Below are 27,181 nucleotides of genomic sequence, written 5' to 3'. Positions count from 1 at the left end.
TATCGCTAAGCTAACCTTGGAGCTCTGGTGGCCAAGATTACTAATGATCCATATGGCAAACTGTAGCAGTCTGCAGCTGTGCTAAGAAAGCAACTAATGAAAAAAGCATTTGAAGAGATACACTACTCACTGTCCACTGCACCCTGACAGAAGAGGAGGAGAGAATTGTGGGGTTGTGCAGGTGGATGACCACCTCTCCCAGCTCCCTTTGAATCTGACGATGGTCCACACCCTGACTGGTAGGAGGGATATCTGCAGGCCAAAGCAGACATGAAGAATCAAAGAGCTTGTCTAAAAATATCAAAAATTGAGCAAAGAGGCCATCCTCACCTTGTGTTTTCACAGCATCAGTGATAGGACTGGGATCACTAAGCCCGTAGGCGTTGGCTGCCCGGACTAAGAAGAGGTAGACTGCGCTGGGCTTCAAGCCCTTCAGTACAAATGACTCTGTTTTCACATGCTCTGCCAAGGTCTGCCAGCTGCTCCCTGATGCATGACTGTGGACACACAACAGAGAGAATTAAAAAGTTTTTCTTAAGGCCTTGCAGTGATTTCATTCATTTATCATGCTGCTGTTTAGATTTACCTGAAGGCCTCTATGATATAGGAGGTGGGGGTGGCTCCTGCATTGAGGTTGGGTTTCCAGGAGAGGGTGACAGAGGTGCGGGTGACATCGGTGACCTCAGGTTTGGAGGGAGCACTGGGGATCAGGTTTGGGTCAGTGGGTCTGTTTGGTTGGACTTGGACTCCAAACTCTGAAAGTAGACAGACAGAAGGAATATAGAAAAGCACTTGGAGAGCGCAGACCTCTGCCATTAGCCCTATCTCCCAATAGTACAGAATCCTTAAAAAAGTTCCTGGATCCAGACAGTGATCCGGATCACTCCCAAAATCTAATCAGTTCTTCCTTATGCCATTTCTGACATTTCCTAAAAATTTCATCAAAATCTGTCAATAACCTTTTGAGTTATGTTGCCAACAAACAAACTAACTAACAAACTAACAAACCCAGCCGATCACATAACCTCCTTGGTGAAGGTAATAAAGAGGATTGTAGGTTTTTTGGTATTTCTTTTTAAAGAAATGCATGCAAACATTGTCAATACTCAGTAAGACCTTTCCTTATTTGACTGATTCTTTCACAAAGCAGAGCATAAGGGAAAAAAAACCTACTGGTGGACATAAAACCACACAGTTAGCTCACCATGGACTTCCAAGAAAGCTTTCCATGAGGCCTCTCCGCTGGGCGTGGAGGCGATGCAGGTGTACGTGCCAGTGTCACCGAGCTGCAGGAGTAGAGTGGAGATCATTTGGATAAATGGAAATGATCTAACTCTGTGGCACACTTTCTGCAAGTGGTAGTAGTCTTGTTCCATATTTCTGCCTCTTGTTATCTCTTCTCCAAATCACTGCTCTGCTTATTGACATTCTAGCAGAGTCCGTAGCAAGCAGCTGTCATTGCCTGATAATCTCAATATCATCGCTTTTAGAGCAGAAACTGGGGGAAAGCAGCTGGAAAGGCCAAGTGGCAGAGCATTCCTAGTCAAATGGAAAAGATTTTCACAGGATCACGGACTAATTGGAGACCTTTCTGTCTCTTTACCCTCCCCCTGAGTGCAGAACATGGTAGTGAGTGCTCTGTGCAACAGATGTGCTACTCATCTGTGCTGAATATGTATGGTTGAACCTTGATAACTCATATGCTTGTAATTACACATGTATGAAAGCATAAGTAAATTTGAATTGGAAACCCAAATTCTGGAAAAGCTGGGACACTGTATAAAATGTGAATTAAAACAATCCAATATTGCACAATAACACATGTTCATACTGTTTTTTTTTTTACTAAATATGCTCACATTCTGAATTAGATGAATGTAACACATTAAAAAAGTTCAGACAGGGGCATGAAAATGCTGGGAAATGTGTGGAATCCTGGAACATTCCACATCATTCTCTGCATGCAAAGGAAAGCGCCAAAAATCAACACATGGCACGACTACAAAACTGACATATATCTGTGATGAAAATTACAGGAACACTCAAGAAAAACATTGCATTTAACACAGTACAAGACAAGATAAGATAAGATATTAGTCCTGCAAGGGGAAATTCCAATTCCAGGATGTCACTGCATATAAAAATGTAAGTCAGGACTCTATCATGTAAAACGAAATCCATTTATACCCAGAAACACCGCCGACTTCTCTGATCCAAGATGGACTGACTTAAAGTGAAATAGTGTGCTTTTGGTCCAATGAGTTCATTTCAGATTGTTTTTGAAAATAATCGCTGTCAAGCCCTCTGGTCTAAAGAGGAAAAGGACCACCCAACCTTCAGCTAGCACCTGTGACAATGTGGGGTGTAACAGTGCCCATAGCATAGGCACCATTAATATTGAGAGGTACATGCAGGTTTTAGAGCAGCATATGCTTCTAACAGGGGCATCCCTACTTATTTCTAAAAGACAAAACTAAGCCACAATCTGTATGAGTTCTGACAGCATGGCTTCATAGTTTGGTGCTAGACTGGCCTGCATGTAGTCCTGACCTGTCTTCGATTGAAATGTATGGTACATTATGAAGTGCAAAATACCCTAAAGAAAATCCTGCACTGTTGAGCAACTTTATTTATACACCAGGCAAGAATGCTAAGAAGTATACTCCAGATGCTTTTAGAGTGATGTTAGAAGAAAAAGAGATGAAACACAGTGGGAGATGTGCTCCTGTCCCAACTTTTTTTGGAATGTGTCACAGGCATCCAATTTAAAATGTGTGCATGTTTGAAAAATAAAGGTTGTAAGTTTAAACAATGAATATCTTGACCTTGTGGTGTATTTGATAAAATATAGGTTGACAAAGATTGTGAGTTTATTCATATTTTACACAATGTCCCAATATTTTCGGAATTAGGGTTTTAAAGTTGCAATTTAATACAGAAAAAACAACAGTGGAAAACACTGGGAGATTAAATAAAATCTATCCACATTTTTGTTAGATAATGGAAATAAAATCTGAATTTGATCTGGACCTGCTTCAAAACACACAGAAAAAGAAAAATCCATGTGCCAGATTTTTTTTCCTGTGCACTAGCTTATAGGAAAAGAGTTTGGGGAAAAGGGCTTTCCTTTTATAGAATACTCTGATAGACAACTCGATGTTGGATCAATCCCAAACACAAATAATTAGTTTCCTGGCTCATGGCCCAAATTTCCTCCTAATCTAATTGAAAGCAGTTGACATGTTTTGAAATATTCAGCTATCTAATGAAATTATAAACAAAACATCCCCTTTTGCCAAATTCATAAGGCATATGTTCTCACAGCTGTGATTTTAAAGATGTCTGCTCTGTTTAAAGCTAAAGTGAATGAGACAGATAATTCTGTTGTGCTTTTTAATGCATGTAAAGTTCGCTAAAAGCTACTTTGGTAGTGTGTGAACAGAATAGAGAAAAACAGATATAAATCATTTAATTAAGGAAGTTTGAACATCTATCTCTAACTCTCACAGGCTGATTTTTTTCTGTCGGAAAAGAACATTTTAGTTGAAACCCACTTAGAATGAACCACACGACCACATGAACAAAATAATTCACCTCACGTATCAAAATTGTCTTCATTAAAATGTTGTCAAGGAGAAATGACAAGTTCATTAATGTAAGAGTTTACACGATTACAGCGGGAGGGGAGAGGGGCTCAGACACATCCCCTCCTGCCTGCTTCACACCGGCGGCCCGTTCGCACCGCGATCCTGTCACCACAAGACACAGCAGCATTCATCAGCACACCGCAAACTGACGTGACTTCTGACCCCGTGACGCCTCCATCTGGAAGACACGTCAGCACCCCCTTACTCGTCTCTTCATGTGCTTGTGTTCGAAATAACACGCACACACGGATGCTCACATGCAAAATAACACACGGAACACCACTGTGCTCGCTGACTGACAGAAACTGCAGACTGTTCGACTTCACAGACTTCGTTTCAAACCCGCGACAACTGACTGACAGTGCACTGAGGGATGGCTGCTGGCAAGGAACATATGCTTTATTTACCAACCAGCGGGGGTTCACTAGGCACATTACGGATGTGATACGGACAGCTTTGAAGTTTACTGGAGTGAATTTAGACATTAAAGGAAGCCTAACAGAAAGACTTGATTAAAAACATAATTATATTTTCATATAAACATAGAAATTCGAGGAAAGTTTAATCCTTTATTGTTGAAATGCTGAGCCACAAAGAAGTGTTGACTTGTTTGATGTTCATAAGGGATCCCAATATGTTTATAAGGTCCTTACCTTTGCATAGCGTATCTGCAATGCACCCGTATCCAGCTGTTTGACCCTGGAGTCATGTGTGGACACTAAAACACCATCCTTCCTCCACAAGATGGTGGGGGCAGGATTTCCTGATGCCACACAGTTGAGCACCACTGTACCGTCCACAGCTACCGTCTGATTGGTGGGGCCTTGTCGGATAACTGGTGGTGGGCGGTCGGACACCACTGTGGAAGGATGGGAAGAAGCAATTATGTGGAGAGGTGGAAAGAGGAAAATTGGGTGTTCATGTGTTTTAAAAAGTGACAGAAGGAAGAGTGGATCCAGACAATTATATCCAGCTTGAGTGAGAAAACGCACAAAAGGCAGAACATGGTGGGAATCTGATGATGTAATATAAGCATGTAAAAACTGCAAGGCAAGTAGGAGAGGAATTAAATCCAATTTTTAAGAACTGGAAACAATTTTCTAATCATTCAGCAGCAGGAGTCGGACTCCGCCAAATACAAGCAGTGCAATTAAAATGAAACAGCCTCAGATACTTCAGTCTTCTCACTTCAGCTCCACCAGACGCCTGGCACTGCCCATTTACGCGCACTCCCCGCCAAAAATCCCCTCCTTTGCTTAACTCCCCCCTAGCTGTAAAACACAAAACAAGCAAGAAAAATGCCCCAAAACAACATCTAGCCTGAACAGACAATGTTATTAGCATGAGGACTTTTAAACTTCTCCTCCCTGCCTGTGAACCCTGGGTGTTCAAGCAGTAAACATAAAAACAACAAAGACGGAGGGGGAAGGCATGTATTTGACAGAAAGAGAAAGGCTGTAAGGCAGACAAAAGAGAGGAACACGAGACAAAGGGAGAAGAGAGACTTTAATTACATGCACCCGATAATTTTTTCATTTTATTTTGTCACCACTGTGGTGTGATCCGTCATGTCCGCGCTATAGGTTGTCTGCCTCCCTCTGATTATTATTATCATTCATAGCACTATTGATGACCATCGCTGCTGGCCCCACTGATTTACTAGCAACTTCCATTCAGTGAGGCGCAATCACATTAATGGCTAAAAAAAGAGTAAAGGCAACACATAATGATGTATGTATGTATGTGTGGGTAATTCCTCAGACGCATGCTGTGGTGTAATCTCAAGGCTTCTTTGTCTTTGCTTTTGTGCAGGAGATGGTGCAATTACTAAAACATTGTCAGCATGACCTGTAATTACCAGATCTGCCTGCAGAGAAGTGGTGGCCTCGGAGCAGGCTGCTCACTTTAATAACTGTTATTATTATCCAGAGAGCATGACAGAACCGGAGAGAGAGAGAGAAGCAGATAGGGAGATGGGGCATACCATCGTAGGCCTAAAATGAAAAAGGACATTCTGTAAGTGAAGGGATGAATCTAGGTGTGCCGGAGACGAAATAATAGCCGGCCAAATCTCTGTGGGAATGCTGGAAATGAAGCCAAGGTTGGTCCACCAGCCTAACAGGGGATTGGCTAGCAGGGTAATTAGAGGACCCTATCCAGACCTCACCACACAGCCACAGTCTTCAATGGTAGACAGCAGCAAGCCAGCCATGGAATACCAATCTTGAGCCACGGTCTGGGTGCACAGGCACCAGTGAGTCTCCACCTCTGACAGGAACACACTGAACAGGCCAGACCAAACCTCACAAGCCTTCTTTTGGATATTAATACGCTCTGTAGCATGACCACAGCCCTTCAGATGAACAGAATTATCCTCCTGAGCCAAAGATTATCTGAGATACCAACATTCATCCAATCAAGCGTTCTCTTCAGTGTTCCCCTAATTCCCTCTGAGGTTTGTCTCCATGCAGGCACTGTGTGTTAAAGGTTTCTTACCATCAGTGACCTCTAGCAGAGCCTTGGTGATGACACTTCCAGCAATGTTGAGGGCCTGGCAGCTGTAGTATCCCACGTCTGAGCGTTCGGCATCAGTGATGGTCAGATCCCCAGTCTGTGATACTGAAAACCGACTGGACGGCTGAGGAGGCTGGTAGGAGAAGAGCAGGTTCTGTGGGGGAGGAAAGTATGTAATGTAAATCAGACATAAACAAAATGGCATTTGGCGGGGAAAGTTTATTTGAAAGGTTAAAGACTTAACTTGGACACAAAAGCCTTTTCAAGGAAACACTTCCCCACAAAATAGTTCTTTCCAAGGCTTTGGATGAGAATGCTAGCATGCTTTCCAAATGGATAAAAAGGATTTTAAAATGAAAACCTTTATTCCAGCTTATTTTGTTTACCTGACTGCCTTCCCGCTGCCAAAAAATGGCTGGCTGTGGATTTCCAGTGGCTTCGCACTGGAAGGTGACAGTTCTGCCAACGCCAACCACCTGGTTTCTTGGTCTTACCACAAATGCCGGGGGCACTGGAGGACAGCCATGAGAACGGTTAGCCATTGAATAGACAAACATGCCATAGTTTGTTACTGTGGGAATCATAATATTAAAGTTAGATGTGGTCTGGGTTATTTGAATAAGTGACAAAAGAGATTTGAATACAGCTGTGGTGCCTGTATTCACAGGAATCAGGCTAGTTTTCAGAACTTTGCATGGCGTGGGCATTGCAGATTAAACAGAGTGATAATCAAATTCAAAATGCAAGCATATTATGGATTTAATGAATAGAAAAAACAAGGGTTACTACCCTGCCCCCTCATTTGCATGGGCAAGGGCATGAGCCATTAAAATTTACATGGAAATGGGGAATAAATTTGAGCCATCTGTCCATGCTGACACCCTCCAATAGTGCAGGCCTGAACCAGAAAGCTGTATCCATGCATCTTAATGACAAATTCCATTTCAGACTAAGTGTGGTGTTGTTTCCCAATGTCATCTCTGCGGCTTTACAGTGGCACTGGGCTGGTTTGTCTAACAGGCATCAATGTGAGGAGACATCCTGAATGTAAAGGTCAAGAAGCAAGCCACCTTAACTTTAAAAGGATTTTTGATATGTTCTTAAAAATCATAAATCTGCTAGCATTTTAATTCTTTTATACAGGGGCTGTGTGATAAACAGAGAAAAGCAATCTGGAAACTGTCATTTGAAATACAGACATAATTTGTCCCTGAATAAGATGGGGTGTTTGGTAATGCATTAAAGGAGCAAATAATAGAATGAAATGATGCGGCTTTACCTTGGAGAGCCCAAGCTGGGCATATTTTTACCCATTAATGTCCTTTGTGTCACTGTTGCCCGTGACAACAGAAACATGAGTTCTGATTGGAGGGTGGAGGAGTGATGGGAGGTGGATGGAGGGGGGTTGTGACAGCTTCCTGTCTCTGTCAGGGCGGTGAATAGGTGACGGGTGACATTTCAACTTACCAGACACGACTAAAAAGGAAACAAAAACACAACAACAAAAAACCCAAGGATGAATAAATAAATAATAAACAGCATGACACAAAGAGGAGAGATAAGGAACATAATGTGATGTTCATGGGTACAAAAAAATTATGTTTTTATTGTTCTGTGAATGTGAAGACATGTCATATTTCACTCTTGGCTCAAACTCAAGGGAGCACATGGTGCCAAGAGTGAAGGATAGTTACCATGGGTGGATAGGAATATATTATAAAGGCACACAAGAAAATACTAATGAACATCTTATTTAACATTCATTCTAAGACTTAGGACATGTTTAAGGACAGGAAAATGTTGGATAAAATGAAAAAAATGCACACATGCAGCTGTAAAACACACAAAGTAGATGCTTTAATCCTTAGCAGCTTTATTTTTCCCCGTCTATGTCTAGGTGTTGTGTGAAGGTGAACATCCTTGCACCCTTAATGAGGTTTAGAGCACCCAGAGGATCACACATAGCCCTGCGAATGTAAGCCAGGTTCATAAAACCACAAGGTGAATGTTAACTGTCACTCTTTGGCCATAAATCTCCCCCGACCAATCACTCACCTTATCTAATCTGTCTGCTTCAACGGCTCCCACGGAAACATAAACGCTGTCAGTCAGAGTAATGACCCGCCCCTCCCTCCTCCCCCTGCTGGCCTTTAAAATGCAGATAAGACTCACATCAAACGCTCCCAGAAGAAGACGCTCACCACTATCCGTGTGTGAGCCTCCAGATGCACACAATCATGAGAAGGTACCCCCTTCTCCCCTCCCCATCCAAACACCTACAGTCATGCATTCATGTGTGTCTAAACCTTTAATGAGGTAACTCTACCTCTACCGGGCTGCTGTGATCACACAGTTGTGGAACTGGAGGGAGAGGTGAGTCTCAAATCTGACCGGGCTACTTTGTTGTGGGCTTTCTGCTAGCTTACAGCGCAGAGGGGAATTGCTATCAATAAACTGATCAGAGCAGCAGAGGAAGCACACTGAGCACTGTGGCCTCCAGCCCAATAGGAGGCAGGCTGTGAGCACAGCAGAGAAATTAATGAGGATTTTAGGTTTGCTGCTGTTAGCAGGTCTAATATCAACACGAAAGCAAGACTCCATGCAGAGGATTTAACATGACTAATAGCTGTTCCCCCTGGGAGGTCTGTAGCATATGAAAGTCTATCTGAGCCCCTGAGATTTTAACTGATGAACAACTTAGCGTGGCCGTCAGTAACACACAAGTGAGGTTAACTAAATGCTGATTGAGAGATAGGCAAAGAAAACTTGTATTTCTATATGTGGCACTCGACCAGACTCATATATTTATCATTGCACACAGGCTGCTGACAAGAGAGTTCCTCTCCTTCATTCTCTTTTGGCACTGGTTCCAAGTCTCCATCCAGACCCTTTACATGGGTTATTAGCAGCGCTGCTCTGGGGACTACCATTCTATTCAAGACTTTTGTGCACATAAATCACTGCTAGGGGAAAGCTCAACCAGCTGAGAAAAAATAACAAGTTGGTTTTTTAACTTCTGTCCAAAACAGTCTCAAACAATATTTACATTCCTATAGTGGAAGTGGAAGTCCACTGGTAAGGTGTAATTAACAAAACACAGTCTAAACATCATCTAACCACAGCAAAGCCAGATCAAAATGCCTTTGTGTGATTGTTAGGGCCTTAAAAACACACTCCCACATGCATGCACACCCTCACTGTGATACTAGCTGAAAAGCCCATCTCACTCTGACATTCTCATGTGGTTTACATTAATGATTTTACAACAAAACCATAAATACAGCTTGTGACTTGGCCAATTATGTGTTCCTTCCATCAATCAATGAAGTATTTTACTTGACATATTTATAAGTCCAGAGGAGGTGTAGTGGACCATCTAACATGTGTATAGGACAATAATTCATGGATTAAGTTGGTAATGAGAGCAGAGCACACTGAAAGAAAAACAGCCCGGGGCACGACTTCAACAAAGTCCACATTGTTCACTGACATTCAGACCAGTGAAGGTGTGAATTCTCCCTCTGTCCACACAGAGCTGGATTCATCTTATGATCTGTGCAGCTCCCACTGGGATTTGCTTTTAAGGGTATTTCAGTAGTGTGTGTCTTGCTTTAACTACATTCTCAATACGACTGCCAAATTGAAATATGAATTTGATTAAGGAAAGGTTGATCATTCACTACATTCATACAACAGCTAGGTGTTTTTTAAATTGTTTTTAGTTCACTGCCACTGGATTCAAGACAGTCTGACCACAGACTGCACTCTGATGGCCCCTCTCACAGACCGTTTAAGTGAGACTCCATCTCTGTCAGAACAGAAATGCTGTAATTTTCCAACATATATCAAGTTTGGGACTTTTTTAAATTTAGATTTATTAATAAACAAATTCTGGCAGTTACATTCATGAAAAAAACACATTGCAAAATTAACAGATTAAGAAACAGTTCATAAATAAAACAGAGAAAAAAGTGTAAACTGGGATTAAGTTATGAATAGACCTGTTTTTGAGGTTGTTAGACAGTAGCTCACTTTAGCTTTGTTTAGCCAAAGCTATAATAGCTACACTAGCTATGTAGTTGACGTTACTACATAAGCAAATGTAGCTAAGCTAGCTTTAGAAAAAGCTTACATAGCTATGTTAGCTATGTTATCTACGTAGCTTACACAGCTAACAAAGCAAATTAAGCTACGTTTGCTATGTTAGAATGTTTTCATTAGGATGAGCTTTTTTCCTGTTAGCAGACTGTTTATTCAACCTTTAAAAATGTGTCATAATCAGGATTTGCAGGTCAGGTTTTTAACTTTAACTTCCATCTGCTTAATTGTCCATTTATACGTCACAGCTGGTTTGGCAAAAGACATTCACTTCAGATAATATTTACATTAATTTCATTTCTGCCTGGAGTATCAGATTACCCATTATGTGGTTTAGAGCTCTCTGCCAGTCGCTCAGTGCCACTGGTTATTTTTTTTCAGCTGCTCAGTTATTCTTATGCAGCGGTTTAGCAATCCTGCCATACTTTAACTCTTGATGTAGGGCAACAGCAGGGTCCACTGCACCCACAGACTAAACTTCTGTCCCCCACATCACTGTTGTCTTCTCTGCTATGTCAAGCGACATCTTGCTACCTACACATCGTTTAACTTCCTTGGCCGGTTTAGACCTACAATTAGTCGGCTTTTCTTTCCTTTACTATGCCCTCATCTGTAATTAGAAGCATGTCATTTCCGGGCGTGGGACTGTGGCCTGCTTGTCTTTAATTAGCTGGACTGCTCAGTGCCCACAGCTTGCCTGGCCTCCTCATGCAAGGGTCTGGATGAAGCTTGGAGATCTGAATGGAAGATGGCTCTAGGAACTTGAATGATTGGAGGCAAATGTCCAATATATAACCATGAGATTACATCTTCAATTCCTATAATTTGTTTTTTTTCTTTGCTTTTAAGACCTACATTTTGAGAAGAGTATCAACTGTGTGACCTTAATCTAAGGCAGAAGTTTTCTTTGCTTAAGTGAAATCAATTCAACTGTTTTTTTTAAACTTTATTTCATGCTCATCTAAATCTTGAACATAGGGGATTTAAAGGCATAATGTATGAATATAGAGTCATTGCTTTGAGTCTTCGACAAGGAATTGGTATAGGGTTGAGACATTTAATTTCCACAGAGGACAGGGACGGTTTTAGCATTTCAAATATGTTTCTACGCCAGAAGATCAGCTTATTGAACCAGTGCATCAATGCTGCTCCCTTTCATTAACTAAGCCTTCATCAGGGGGAGAGAAAGAGTGAAAAAAGGCAATAAGAGAGGCAGATTTATTGATGGGTGTATTGGCAGGTGTGCCTAATCTTGCTCTCAGAACCAATCTAAAGATTGCTGTGTTGTGGAGAAAATCAAGAAATAATTGCAAAGGGTAGCCAAGTGAGGATGAACTATCTACGTTTGTGGGTGGGGGTTGGCAGAGGAATAGGGTTGCCTTGTCTCTTTATATCTCAGCTGTGGCGACTGCTTGGAGTGACATTAATATGACTGACCTCACCACAGAAACCTCTCTCCCCCTCTGTCCTCCTCACCACAATCGCCCCCAACTCCCAACCCGTTCTGCATCAGTTGTAAGCCAGCACCAAGACCAACATACCCACTGTCCTACCACCCAATCCCTATCTCCCATCCCCTCCCTTCTTCCTCACCCGACTCCCAACATTCCCATTAGTTTGGCGTTAAATGGCCCCTGTGTTCCTCTGATTCTCAGGAGGGTTTGGGGGTGATCCCAACCCCCAGTCCCCTTCAATGGTTCCTTTCTGAATGTTCACACTCTGTGACCGACTGCTTTATATTCCAACTGTGTTAATAAGATGTCCAAAGGAGAGGGCCACTGGAGACGCAGATATTCCATAGGTTCCCAAATAGTACTGTATGTCTGAAAACACAGAGGGAGACAGGCCTCTGGAGAAATGCCACTTGTGTAGGGCAAATGAAATCGATTGCTGTTGAGCTCCCATGTGCACAACTCTACAGCTGTTATGGATTCCTGCATTTCTTTTTATTAGAAATCAATCAGCTAATTGAGAGAGAAAAGTTGAAAGTGATGACCGTGTTGTGCTAAAGCTGGAGGCTATTATTGCTATGTGGCCCAGCTAAACTGTGTTTGAATCAAGCTGCAGAATGAAAATTAATCTAGAAATAGCTGTAAATGAAACACTTAGAAATGAACAGTGTGAAGCTATGACTTCTAACAGTATCCTGTCTTACCGTGGACGGTGAGCGTGGCCGATGCCTCCGCTTTGCCCACCATGTTCTCAGCCACGCAGCTGTAGGAGCCCACATCTGCTGAGGTCAGACGACGGATCTTCAGGGTGTGGTCCTCACGAATCTCATATCTGGATTAGAGCATTCATGTATTAGATGCTGTTAAACACACACTAACTTCATACTCAATGAATACAACATGCGTCAGCTGATACCTGGAACAAAAGTGAGCCGATTCAAACAAAAGACAGGGAGCAGGTGAGGGAGGAAGGTATTATATGTGATGAAAGGAGACCAGTTTATGAGTCATACCTTCCTTTGGGTAGGTCACCATCGTCTTTCCTCCAGCGCACGGTGGGAACTGGGTCACCTCGTGCCTCGCACCTGAACTCCACACTTTGGTCTACTAACACCACCTGGCTGGACGGGCGCCGCACAAAGCTGGGACGCTCTGCACGGATAAAACAGCACACAAATTAAGTTAAAGCCATTAAAGCTGCTGCTTTGAATCCAACAATAAATCTTGGATTTGTGCTTCAGATGCGGCTTTAGAGCTACATTTGAAATTAAATTGAAAATTGAACAAAACCCAGTGGAAAAACACATCTTGAAAAAGTTTAGCTTTCCACTCTGAGGTCATGTGAGGTGTCCTGGAATAAAATAATGAAATAATGTGAAGCCATAATTTAGTTTGTCTACAAAGACATGACGTGAGGAGGTTACAGATAATTTATGATTATCCAATTAGATAAGTTAAAAATACTGTCCAGACTAGACAGCACACAGGCTTCACAAGAAAACCTAAGAACAGGAAACAGTCACTGCTTTGTGGTCCTGAATATGGTTACAATTAAGCATGACGAAACACTAAACTAATTAAAGACAGGAGACTAAAAGAGACCTAGACCCAGAAAGTCAAACTCTCTTTCCACTGCCGACTCTCGTGGGAACTTTAAAAATTTGTGATTTTTAATTTATTTAAAAAAGGGAATAAGTAGCACTTTATAATAACTACAAACTTTTATTATTAGCATTATAAAAAAACAGGAGTAAAAACTTATAATGGATTATTAATTTGTTAAATATCATTATGAACTGAGCAATAAATGCTTTAAGATGCATTAAAAAAGCATTAGTAAAGCCTGAGTCATCATCTTCAGAGCATCAATCCATTTGTAAGCCATTTATAAACACCAAGGCTATCAGAGTTAACTCAAAATAACTAAATAACTAAAACTAAAATGTAAAAATCATTTTAGTTAACTGAAACCAAATAAAACTAAAGTTCACAAAAATGGAAACTAACTATAACCTAACTCTGTGCTTACAAAACTACTAAAATTGAATTAAATCAAATAAAAATTACCAGAGTTATTGAAGAAGACTTCAGAAAATGGTTAATTTTAGGTCTTGAGTTGTATTCAAATATCAAATTTGAACAAATAAAATAAAAAGTGAATGGAAGCCAGTTTGAGTGTGTTTTTAAAAATCTTATGATCATGAATAGCTCAGTGGTTTGTACTGTTTACAGGAGATTGGGGGTTTGAATCCCAGTCATGGCACAATGAGCATCCAGTGTGGGCTCTTGGTCGAAGTCTTTAATACCTGGAACATCTATCCAAGATCTACGCTGCTATGGGTAAAAATATCTGCTAAATGACACTGGAGCATTGTTTACTTTTTCTGACTCTTTTGGCTCACACTCCTGGAAAGTATCCCATATTGCTGAAAAAGAGTAAAACTAATAAAAACTAAACTATAATAAACCACTTTTGCAAGAAAAAAAAAGAAGAAAAACTAAACTAAACTAAACTCACAAACCAGCAAAAAAACTTTTAAAACTAAAGTGAAATTTAAAACAAAAAGATAAAAACTAAATAAACATGAAAATAATGAAAAATCTAAAACTAGCATAAACCTGATAAAACACAGCTAGTAATGCTATATTGATATATCCACAAGACCATATAAAATCAATGAACACTATTTTGCACTGCTGCAAAAGGATTGCCAATTTTGTAAAACAACTCTCAGAACAATGTAGGGCTACCAATGATTGTTCACTTGACATCACGACTGCTTAAAATAGCCAAAGTTATATTTGAGTCATATTTGAGTCTAACTCTTAACATGCTGGGTCATGTGGAGAGACAAACTCCTTTCTTTTGACATGTATGCATTGATGTGCACAGCAAAAGGTAGAGAAGGGTTTTAAACTGCTAATCAGGGACCCAGAAGAAAAAGTTTTTGGAACCACTGCCCTAACCCTTATCATACCACTTTACTTTACCAAATATAGTATTTATAGCTGTGTTTATAGAAACACATCACTTACTTAATACTGCATTATAAATGATAAGTTAAGCATTTACCATTGCTTTACTAATCCATCACTATAGCACTTATAGTTTTTGTTTATAAAAGACACAGAAATAAGGTAAAAATGCTTAGTTATAAATGATGAGTTAACTTTTTACTAATGTGTCAATAAAGCACTTACAGCCATGTCAATTCTTGACATATAATATTATTAATAATGCTTTACGAATGCACATCAGCCTTGTCCAAAAAATTGTAACAGGTTTCTGATTAAATAGAGATCTGGGGTTAAAGCTCCTGAGAGGATTTTTAGGAGCAGACTGAAACTAATAGAAATGCCTTTTCATGCTCTTAAAAAGCAAATATGATAAAATGCATGAGAATGTGTGGGTTTTTTTTTTTGTTTATTATTTTTGTTGCCTAAAATTATCGAAAGTGTTAAGATACAGCCATCAACAGCAAGATAAAGAAGCAGCCTCATTTAACAATTTCCAGAGTAAGGATTCAAAGTTAGTAATAAGTTTCACTGTATAAGAAAGTAGGAAAAGACCAATTAATGTGCAGAAAAGTTTCGTAATCAGATTTGTTAACCACCTTTTCCACTGATGTCACCAAACTTCACATCAACAGTTTCCCAAGGGAGTTTTAAAACAGTCATTCAAGTTCACAAACACAAAAAGAATTGGCTTCATTCAGCACTGGCGGAATCATTTAAGTAGAGTAATCTTGAGTAAAATGTCTTTGTTTTCTGTCTTTCTGAAGGATTATAAGAGCTCTGTGAGGAGAAGAGGTAGAGGAAGTACAAAAGCTGGGGATACAATCAGAAGTCTGGACATGCTTTCTGCTTGGTACACAGCAGAGTGTCGTGGTCAGAGGTCACTTGTGGTGAAATAGGGTGCAGCTGGCCAGAGGAGCGAAGCCGCTGGGGGCCAGTGTGGGATTCATAGTTAAGTGTGAGATTGGAGGTCATCTCACACTCTGTCTGATAAAGGTCAGTGACACCATTTAGCTCCTTGGGAGCGAGAAAATCAAAGCTTATCATCTGGATTCTGTTTCTCACTGCAGAGAAACAAAATAAAGTGTTGTGTGTGTGCATGTGGACTGACACTATGAAGACAGCAGTCTCATACTTTAAAGGAGAAAAAGGCATCATTTACCAAGCACTGTGAGTTCGGCTATTTCACTCTCTCGTTCTCCAACCATGTTTGTGCCGACGCACACGTATTTCCCAGCGTCGCTCTTCCTGGCGTTTGTGATCATCAGCTTCCCTCCACGTATCTGAAGGAACAGAAGAAGAAGAGGTGAGAGGCTAAACAGAAAGGGGAAAAACAGCAACATTACAGACACTTGTGGCCTAGAGAGAAAACAGAAACCAGCTGAAATATTACAAAACATTTCCTGATTGCATATTAGAATTCTTGTGGGAGTTTAGTCAGCATTACAGCACCATGATGAAAAGTCAAAACACATAATGCCTTGGTGTTTAACCATGCTTTTCGGGCTTGACTGACTGGTTTTATCTCTCAAGCCATTTCTTGCTGTTCCCACTCAGCTCTCACTTAAATTCTGAACCACTATCAGTCCCCTTGTTCCTCCTCAGGGTAAGCCGAGCCAAAGAACACTTCCCAAATCCAACACGACCGCAGATCCCTGAGGAAACACCTGAGGTTCTGGAGGACTGTGAGCTCTTTCCCAGTCGCCTCACAGAGCTTCAGGACAGTTTTGTCTATTATTGTGGGGATTGTTTGAAAGAATAGCTTTTTGGGATTTTTTTTCTCTGTGTGTGTACAACTGCAAATGAGAGCAAATGAAGCACACACACCCAGCAGTGCATGAGCGTGTGTTAGTCCAGGTGAATGTCATGTCTGTTATTTCCCAGGGCTTTGATTACAGGCCAAAGGAGGTGCTTTGTTCTCAGGCAGTCAGAGAGGCAGCCCCGGCCCCAGCACAAGCCCCTCAGCCCTTCTCCCAGCTCGCTAGCATGCCAGTCAGCACAGAGGCAGACAATAGCATGGAGCAGCGATGATCTCTGCGCTTTGATGGAGCTTAAGGTTTTAAATACACACATCAGCCAGTGAGACCAGGACCACCACCTGCAAGCGTGTAATCGATACCCTCATTAGGGAGGCACTGACAGAGAACTTGACACACAATATTGCAAAAATCTGCTTTCCCTGTGATTGACATGTTAAACCTCTCTTACATGTGTGTTCACTTGCAAGCTATGATATGTCTCAGTTAATCTATGCCAGTTTTCATCACTTGCACATGACAAACACACTTGAAACAGCCTTTATGGATTCAGTTTTTAAAGTAAGTTAAGATTCTTGAGGGAGACCTTTGCAACCGGACATATTCTCCCTCTACTGAGGCATTCCTAAGCCCTTCGCCCTTGTTTAATATTCATAGTAACTCAGGAGGAAGGGGCACTTGAAGAGGCTGTGGAAACCTGGCTTATTTAGGGCACCCCATGGTGCTGGAGGGGTTTGAAGTATCATTATGTTACTGTTTGTTTGAGCAAAGGCTTAACAGCTAAAACACTGTGACACTCACAAAGGCCCAAGGTCAGGGCAGACCATCCAGCCGAGAAAGAAGCGGGGGTGATATGTTGGTCCACAGGGCTTTGACATGAGGATCCACTTAAGGCCGCGTCCACTCTATCCATATTCTTACCTCTGTGTATAGGTCTGTGGCAGTTTCTCATTCTCCACAGGCATATTTGGAGTGCCAGAGCAGCAGGGACTCTGAGAGCAGGCTAAAGTAAATGAATGCAGCAGCTTGCTCTCTTTCTCTCTGCATGCATATCCTCTGCACACAGCACAGCAGAGCACACAGTCCGCTGAAAGCCCCGACAGTCTGACCATTATCCCTGCATTACAGGGAGATGGCTCTATCCTGTCGCCTTTTGTCTCATGTCATTTGGCATTGCTGATAATGAAAAAAAGCCCCATTCAAAGCTCGCTCTGTTGGTATTCACACAGTGGCTCATTTTCCAGGCTGATAATTAGCCACAACTATTGCACAAAAGGAGCAGGACAATGCTGCATTTTGGCCATTTATGACGCTGCTGACGGACTCCTGCTCAAGGCAGACAATGGTCAAGGTTTTAATACTGGCCTCTCTCCTGTTTCTGTTTATTTATCTTTTACTTGTTATTCCTGAAAGACCTGTTTGGCAAAGTGGATTGGAATGCGGCCAGCTGCAGCTTAAGGGTAATAGACCAGCCTCACTTTTTATGGCTCAATGGGAAACTTCACAGCCGCCCCACATGAAGTCATGAATAAACGCGAGATGGTACCCAGCATGTCATTTGTGTTTACACACAGCCAACTGAAATAGATCGAAAAAACAGAGGGGTTCCCTCTGATGTGATTGCCTCCCTCTGATGTACACTCCCTCCTCTTTACGCTGCAGCCACCAAAGCCGAGGCGACCCATCCCAGCAAAGTGGCGCACGGAGAGAAAAAATCCTCACTGCAGGTGGTTTGGGACCTTGCTCTGATCACCAACGATCACCAAGGAGACTGCACGTTCTAGCATGTTGCATGGTGGGAGGAATGAACTGAAGCAAGCACAACAATGCAGGCAGGACGAGGGGGCCCTTTGATGAGCTCAGCTGTTCATCACATTATAAAGATTCCAGTCTCAGCTTCTCTCTGCACAGTCCTATTTTCACTCAGCATAAACAAACAGCAGACATCGCTCCATGATTTGCCCTATTTCTAAGTCATCTTTATCTGTAAGCATGGGTGTGCACGGGACACCGTCCAGACTTCCATCTGTCAGTGCAGTTGATTACACATACTTAGTGCTACTTTAAAAGTGCTCATTTGGGAACACTCAGCCAGTATGCTTTTGTGCTTGACAGGAAGTTTACCGTGAGCAACACCAGCTGGTTCATGCAGCTCGGTTAAATCCACCAGACCCTGTTTTCAGCGCCTCAGAAGGCCCAACATGGCTGCAGGCTACAAGGACACAGCTCTGAGTCATTCAGGCTGTGTTACAGCAGCCGTGTTCACATCGTTTACTCCAAGGATTTCTCCCCCTCAGTGCACAAAATCGAGCATACAGAAGCAAGAATAAGTCCACAATGCGGGGGGTAGAAGGGATGATTTATAAACAAGAGAAAAGTGTGTATGTGAGTTTGTGTTTTACATTCAGCAGAGCTAAAACATTATTACTTGAAAGGCCATGTGCACAGACGCCATGTTTAACACTGAGATAAAACAGTGCTGCTTTGTCCTTAAAGTACCTCTTCTTTAACACGTTACAGCATGCAGTATATCGAAAAACACTATTCGTTTCAAAAACATAAATCAAGCCAGTTAGACCAGTAATAGTTTGAATTCCCCTTGAAGTATATGTAAAAGCAGATGTGGAGAGGATATCATACTTGATCCGTGGTCTCTCAGACCTAAATCACAAAACCACTTCACCTCTTTACGTCCTTCTCTACCTCTTTGACTGAGATGTTTGTTGGACTGATCTTGACCCATATATGAAGCCAAAATATGATTTGGCTCTTAGGTATCTGAAGTATTTAAGACCTAACAAAGTCTTCAATTTGTTTTGGTTTTTTGTTTTTTTTTAATATCTGATGGTAGTGGTGAGATAAACTGGCATCAATCCCGTCATTGGTAAAATTTCTACCAAAAAATGGATTTTTGCAACATCATCATCACCAGCGCTGTGTTGTAGCACACACAAGGCAAAACAAGCAATGCAATGCCACTGTTAGTGTAGAAGAGTGATATGTGACAGACAACAGCTCATTCTGAGTGCAGTCATCAGCATGTTTAACTCTGATACTAAGGAGAAGCAGAGTAACAAGCCAAACATCACAATATTGTTGACATCATGTCAGCATCTGTAGATATTAGCTTGTAAAGTGAATTATCAGTATTGGCAGATATGAACATTTCTGCCACTATTTACAGCTGATATGGTAGTTAGAAAAATGTGCCTATATCAGTAGTAAATATTGGCTGTACAATAAAATAAGTCATCGGAGTTTTTAAGTCGAACCAACAGACATACATCAGCTAAGGCCTATTTCTTTATTCATAATCTTTTACACTTTATGCTTGTTAAAGACAAATAGACAATGAAGTTTTGGAATTTGAGAGGCCAATTAGATTTCAGTGAGCCCTTTTCGGACCTGGCTACCACTGGCTCTGCCCCTGAAATGTTACTGATGCTGCTATTTGCTGCCATAGCCAATCAGCACATTATAAATCAAGATATCTGTTCGTCAAAATGTTGGTATGCAAAATTAGCATGGTAGCACCGCCTTGAGCTGAAACTAAGACATACAATAGAGTCGAGCACAAGGTTCATGTTATAATGTGTCATATTTTGCTATAGTTTTAGAATTTGCTGCGAGCTAATCAGAAATGGAGTGTTGGCCACACTTGGCCCCCGGACAATCGTTTGGAATCCCTGCTTTAAATTGTGTTTTAAAGACTGGACTTTGTAGATTTGTTCTTCCTCAAACTTTGAATTGTGCATTTTAAGAATTGAATTCTAGTTCTAAACTACATTTAACTCGAAAAGCACTCAGAGAGCGCAGACCTCTGCCATTAGCCCTATCTCCCAATAGTAAAGAATCCTTTAAAAAATTCCTTGATCCAGACGGTGATCCAAATCACTCCCAAAATCTAATCAGTTCTTCCTTGTGCCATTTCTGACATTTCCTGAAAATTTCATCAAAATCCATCCTTAACTTTTTTGAGTTATGTTGCTAACAAACTTACAAACAAACTAACAAACCCTGCTGATCACATAACCTCCTTGGCAGAGGTAAACATCAGCATTAGTGTCGGTATCAGCTAACATTGATTTGTAAATATTGCATATTGGATACTGGCAAAAATCCAATACCATGCAACCCTTCCATGAAACACAGAAATTAGTTAAAACATGTGTTCTCTCCTCTCAAAGTCTTATGGCAAGTTTGCTCACTTTGCAAAGCTTCGCTGTCAGCCTATTCGGGGCTGCATTACAAGCTGTGAGCTGCAATGGATCGACTCGGTTCGTCTTGAGCCTAACGCTATAGCGATTTGTATAGTAATCGATTAAACAACTTTTTAAATGTGTGTTTTAATTTATGACTCATCTTGCGTCATGTTCATTTTTGAGGACATGTACATGCATCAAACTGATACAGGGGATGTGCGGCAGACATCATGTGTCTGCACAGTTTAAAGCAAGTATATCTCCAGCCTAGTGGTCAGTGAGAACAGTTAAGTAGGGAGGGGTTCACATGAAAAAAAAAAAAAAAAAAATTTAGAGGCATTACTCAATGGTTAATTCATTTCGGCTATATCTGATTTATTATAATCTATTTTTTAAAATTCCACATACCTTAAATAAAACTGAAAGTTGGCTGAAAGTATGCAAATAGAAACATACTTAAAAAAAAAACAAACACTTGGGTTAAAGCCACAAGACCTTTTTTGTGCATTTAAAGTTTTTTGCTCTTCTCTAACAACTGATAGGGATAAATATGACCTTAATTCTCTTAATCATAATGTAAACTAGATTATGCGCTTGTTTCTTTGAGTTAGACTGCTCAGTAGCCAGACACAGACTCTTAATCTTCTGCCTGTGCGGCCTAGAAACAGACAAAAAAAAAAAAAAAGAAAATGCACTACTTAGGAGTTTAAATTGCTATCAGACCCCAGTGTGTTCAACCTCAACTGGCCCTCGCTGAGAAAAAACTGTGTTTAGTCATGTACAATCCTCAGCCCACAGGAATAAATCCCTGTTTTTACTTACTGAATAATGAAAACGTATGGAGAAGAAGTAGCCCAGTCTGGACTTTAGCTACCCTACAGGCATACATAGTGGAACATCTTTATTAAGACCTTGTATTTATTATTTAGGGAACATTTGATTTTCCACGAGTTTACTAAAAAGTTGGCCATCGTCAGATTTTGGGGGCCGAACTATTTGTCTGCTCAAGAAATGAGCAATATGCAGCCAAAAACTAAAAACCCCACTGGTTATTTTGTGTAAATGTGATCCAGACTCACTGCTAACTAATTCCTCCACCCTACCTGCATGTGTTAGAAGAACGCTGAGTCAAGGTCTTTACTTCCTTGAAGCACACATCCAATCAGATTAATCAAACACTGATAAAAGTCCCTTCCTCCCCAAGGTAGTATAGACACAAAGTCGTGTGTAGTTGAAACAGTCTGAGCATGGATTATGGGGGACAAGCCTTTAGTAAGCTGGTTTGTTCAGCTGATTGACGCTGCAGTGTTGGCTGTGTTGCCATTTTAATTAGAGTTGAATAATAGCTGGTTTGGTTGCAAAGCACATGTCAAGTCGTTTGGATTCTGTGGGAGTTGCTGCTGCTAACTGCAACTTTCTCCTTTTTGATTCCAGTCAGCTCATTTTTCCCTCCAGATCTGCGCTTCTCCGTGTGGATTCCATCAGCAGGCTGTTCCTAATCAATGCAACGCTGCTGACTGATGGAGCAAGACTGATTCTATCTACCTCAGTCATTAAAGGTTGTAGCGTCCAATACAGGCTGCTTAGGCATTGGTAATTGCTATGCATATGAGAATAATGAGGCAAACAAATCAGTCTTCAAACACTGCTGGTAATAACTTTACCTGCATCAGTGGGCCTGTATATGCCATACATTTTAACACATCAACACATCACAAAGCAGCAACATCTTACCGTAATTCTTTCATCTCGATCATCAATGTTTATTCCATCTTTTTTCCAGGATATAGTGGGTTCAGGATGTCCTCGTGGAGGTTGGCACTCGAGAACTGCTGGCTCTCCTGCTGCCACGATCACATCTGCGGGGTTTTGCCTGAAGTCGTCACGAAGAACTGTGAGCAAAAGAAAGGCAAAAAGGAACAAGATGTTAATTTTGGTAAACACAGTCAAGGAAGGGTTACAGTAGGATTGCAAGTAAAAAAGGGAAAACACTTAAAGCTGTTGCTACGTTTATGAAGCTGAGAGGCAGCTAGTAAAACAGCAGTCAAGGTGTCCTGAAACACATAATTAGTTCTGCACAGATGACAAAATGTAAGGCAGACATCAGTATTGATTTACTGCTGCCAGCCAAGCATGAAAACTGTAACAACCCCAACAAGACTTCCTCAGATGTACAGTATTGACTGAACTATACAAAGCTACTATATAGATACATCTGTACACAGCCTATTAAAGTGTTCACCCCTTGGATGTTTTACCCCTTTATTGATTTTATAAATCAGTCATGGTTAATATATTTTGACTTTTCTGACGAAGAAAATTACAAAAAAAAAAAAAAAAAACTCATTTAATGTCAAAGTGAAAAACACTTTTCTACAAAGTAATGTCAATTAAACAAAAACATATAATGTAAAATAAGTGACTGCACAAAAATTCACCCCCCTCAAGTCAGGATTTAGTAGATGCACTTTTGGCTGCAATCACAGCACTAAGTCTGTGTGGATAGGTCTCAATTAGACATACACATCTGGACACTGCAATTTTACTCCATTATTCTTTGTAGAACTGCTCAAGCTCTGTCCGGTTACACAGTGATCAGGCATGAACATTTTCAAATCCTCTATTGGGTTGAGGTCTGGACTTTGACAAAGCCACTCACCTTGACATCTTTAAACCATTTCTGTGTAGCTTTTGTTGTATTCTTTGGGTCATTGTTTTACTGGAATATAAATCTTCTCTCAAGCCATAGTTCTCTTGCAGACTGAATAAGATTGTCCTCCAGCATTTTCCAATATTTTGCTGCATTTATTCCTCTACCTTGACAAGCATTCCTGGACTTCCTCTTAAGAAGCATTCCCACAGCATGATGCTGCCATCGCTGTGCTTCACAGTGGGGACTGTGTATTCATGGTTATGTGCACAGTGTTTGATGTTTGCCAAATATAGCGTCTTGTCTGATGGCCAAAAAGCACCATTGTGGTCTCATCAGACCAAAGAACTATCTTTCACTTGACCATGCCTTTTGGCAAACTTGGTTATTGGTTTTCTCTTTTCCACCCCCCATAAAGCTTTGAATGTTTAAAAACCTGGGCAACAGTTGTTGTATGCAGAGTCTCTCCCATCTCAGCTGCTGAAGCTTGTTACTCCTTCAGAGCAAGGTGATAACAGTTTTGGATTTTTCATTAGTTTAAATTTTAATTTTGTTTTCTCTTTCCGTGTTCAATTTCAGTTTAGTTTTAATTAGTGTTTACCGCTGGTTTGTAGTTTAGTTTAGTTTTTATCTTGCAAAAAGGATTCATTTTAGTTTAGTTTTAATTAGTTTTTACTGCTGGTTTATTAGTTTAGTTTTTATTTTGCGAAAATGCTTTGGTTTAGTTTAGTTTTAATAAGTTTTAGAGTTAGTTTAAGTTTTTTGCAGGTAGATGTCGGGGCTGAGTAAACGTCATACATTTTTAAAAACATATTCAAACAGGCTACTCATCACTTATCATTTTATTTGCTTAAAGTTGATGTTTGAAACAACTCTAGACATAAAACTACCACTGTGTGAAGTCTTATCCAATCAAATCAGGTCATTTTACACTTCCCAGGCTTGGGTGTAAGTGCCAGTCAGTATGGTTGTGTCAAAGACTAAAACAAAGGATATTTTGTCTCTAATTTTATTTTATTTAATTAGTTTTGTAAGTGCACTATACAGTTTTAGTTAGTTTTTCGTGTTTTTGGTAAAGCTTGGTTTTTATTTAGTTTCAGTTAACTAAAATGATTTTCAAATTTTATTTTTAGTTATTTAGTTAGATTTAGATAATTATAACAACCTTGTTTCAGAGTAGTCATAGGTGTCTTAGTGGCCTCTCTCATTAGTCTCCTTTTTGCACGGTCACTCAGTTTGTGAGGACAGTGTGATGTAGGCAGATTCACACGTGCCGTAGTCTTTACATTTCTGTAATCTATTTTCACTTTTACATTAAAATGCTTTTTTGTCATTTTCTTTGTCAAAAAAGCCACATTTTATTGAGGATGATTGATTTATGACATCAATAAAAGGGCCAAACATCCAAGGGGGTGAATATTTTTATAGGCACTGTATACGAGGCTATCTTTAATGGCCTGCTTTGTTGTGCAAAAACCTTCCTGTCTATAATCTTTACAAAATCAACGCGTGTGTGAGCCCCAGAGCTTTAACAGCAATGACCTTCCTCTTTGTTGACCGAGCCACACAAACCTAAATGCACATACACATTTCCTCTTACAGTGATCATCACCTCTCCATCATCGCCTCTCCATCTCTGCCTGACACTCCATATTTACATTTGCTTCCTATCATAGTTGGAAATCTACATTAGATCTAATCTACCACTGACTTTGGTAGGAGCTGTTTCTTATTTGCATTGATTTTCTGAGTGAAGATGCCGTACAAAAGATGCCACAGCCATGGATTTTTATTATTCAGACATGAGAGGTCTACAGCCTTTCATTTCCAAGTGTAATCTTGTATTGAATAGATGTGAAGGTTTGAGGAGACGAACAAAGCAATTTTGATTTTCATTCACGGCTGAATTACAAAACTTTCCTCACATAAATTCATTAGTCTTTCCCTGTCTGCTTTATCAGAATATCATATCAATATCATTACAAACAGGTAGGCAGATCATTGCGTAGCTCCGTTCTGAGGGGGAGAGGAAAAGCACATATCTGTGAACTGCATGTATCTGGTGTTAGAGATAAACTGGAGGTTTATTGAGAGGGGAGAAAGTAATGAAAAAGCAACAAGCTCCCTTCTGCAGACTCTGTGCCAGTAATCATTTTCCCAGCTTCCTTGCGTACACATATAAAAACATATGAAAATACCGCTTGTAAATTTCAGGCCACACACAAAGTATGCAAGGTCAGTGCAGTGTGTGCTTGTGCACGAGAGGAAAAGTGATGCAAATGTGCACTTGTGTATCCAAGCTTTTACCGTCTATTGTCTCACGCTCCTCAGCTAGCTCTAAAGTCACCTCCGTCCTAGATCAAAGTCAGGCTCACCCCAGGACCCCTCACCTACTGACAGCCAACAAATTCCTGACTAAAACCTTTAAGCTCATAATTGGTTATCACCAATCACAGATACGGCTCTCTGCTTCTTTTAACATGGAGGGAGAATCCAATCCAACAGTGGTCATCAAATCTGCCCCTTTGCTGCGTAATCACACCCACAACTCCCTACAGACAGCTGTGATGTTGCCTAACCTGCAATCTTTTGCTTACTAACAACATTAATCAGACATTTTGTGACTCATCTTTTGTTGTCACTTATAAAGAGGATGCATAACTCCATAGTAACACACATAACATTTACAAAAGTGATATCCTCAATTTTGTACACTCAGTTTGTTCTAGCTCAAACTCAGCAGAGCAGCTGCAGGAGGAATGAGCTCATTTGCTGTAGTTAAAAGCAGATACAGTCATCCAGGAATGCAAATGTAAACACCAAACATCCGATCCATTAAAGCACCAGCTCCAATTGAAGAAACACTGTCTCTGCATTTGCCAGGGAGAGCTCTTTTTGTACAAGTCAGCTGTGCAAATACGAAAGGGACTGATTGGCCAAACTACACTAAAATTATACAAAGTGCATTTTTATTCTTCAATCATTCCTTTTTTGTTAAAAGTTTAAAAATACTGCATCCCCATGAGCATTTTCCTGTTCATTCTGAGCATGCACACCAAAGAAATTAAAGTTAAGAGTGCGTAGTCATGTTCTTTTTCCTGCAGAGCCTGTAATAAATGCTTGGTTGAGTGAGCTCAGTAACTTTAACTGCGACTTTAAGTGCACGTCGTCTCTTCTCAGCAGGTCTCTACATCTCCTGCTGGCTTCACTGTAACTCTTTCAGCCTGCATGTAGATGCATCTCTCTTTCTTGAAAATGTTAAAAAGGTTGCATGTAGAGGAAAAGAAGGGTGAAAAAGGAGGATGCTGTATCGACAAGAGTGAGGCCCGAGGGAGAGCTGGCATCCTCTAGTGTTTACACCAACAGCCCGGTGACCTCCAGAGCTCACTCCCCCACCTCGCTGTTCCTCTCTCCTCCTCCAAACCAACACCTCTTTGTTATAAACACAGCTGAGTGCAGTGCAGCAGACAGCCCCGAACATCTGCGCAGAGGAAAAACAAAATCCTCTGGGATAGAGGCAGAATGAGGAAGAGGGAGACAGAGACAGCCAGACTAGCAGACAGACAGACAGGCGGAAAGACCCAGATCTGGATGGGGTACAAAGCCCAAACTCTTCCGCCAGAAGCCCCAACAGATCCGGAGCTGTGGTGGAATCAGCTGCCTTTGGCATCTCTGGTTTGAATAAGACAACCAACATCCCTTTTCTCCCTGCACATTAAAGATGTAGCCATATAATTTTATATCACAATTATTAAAATATCACAGATATCAGTATTCTCATGGTATTATTATAATGTGCTTTAAAATGTTCAAAAGCTACTGATAACATCAGAAGAAATAATTTCAC

At 40.8% G+C, this 27,181-nt stretch overlaps 1 protein-coding gene across 4 annotated transcripts in view; it reads right to left on the bottom strand.

The window, feature by feature from the left end:
* The window catches only part of robo1 (roundabout, axon guidance receptor, homolog 1 (Drosophila)), a 350,443-nt gene that overhangs the window by 29,458 nt on the left and 293,804 nt on the right, over positions 1 to 27,181 (bottom strand). For all 4 annotated transcript variants that reach the window (XM_041803292.1, XM_041803317.1, XM_041803300.1 and 1 more), the window contains 12 exons: positions 22,419 to 22,576; positions 15,888 to 16,008; positions 12,724 to 12,862; positions 12,415 to 12,542; positions 7,629 to 7,637; positions 6,548 to 6,672; positions 6,144 to 6,315; positions 4,301 to 4,506; positions 1,205 to 1,286; positions 587 to 755; positions 331 to 497; positions 131 to 252 (listed from right to left, as the gene is read on the bottom strand). In XM_041803292.1, the coding sequence (XP_041659226.1) occupies positions 131 to 252; positions 331 to 497; positions 587 to 755; positions 1,205 to 1,286; positions 4,301 to 4,506; positions 6,144 to 6,315; positions 6,548 to 6,672; positions 7,629 to 7,637; positions 12,415 to 12,542; positions 12,724 to 12,862; positions 15,888 to 16,008; positions 22,419 to 22,576 (1,598 nt within the window). The remainder of the gene's footprint in view (positions 1 to 130; positions 253 to 330; positions 498 to 586; positions 756 to 1,204; positions 1,287 to 4,300; positions 4,507 to 6,143; positions 6,316 to 6,547; positions 6,673 to 7,628; positions 7,638 to 12,414; positions 12,543 to 12,723; positions 12,863 to 15,887; positions 16,009 to 22,418; positions 22,577 to 27,181) is intronic.

The sequence above is a fragment of the Cheilinus undulatus genome, linkage group 2 (genome assembly GCF_018320785.1).
Source record: "Cheilinus undulatus linkage group 2, ASM1832078v1, whole genome shotgun sequence".
In the NCBI taxonomy this organism is placed as follows: Eukaryota; Metazoa; Chordata; class Actinopteri; order Labriformes; family Labridae; genus Cheilinus; species Cheilinus undulatus.
The sequence above is the reverse complement of the archived record's forward strand: the minus strand, read 5'-3'. Positions and strand labels throughout refer to the sequence as shown.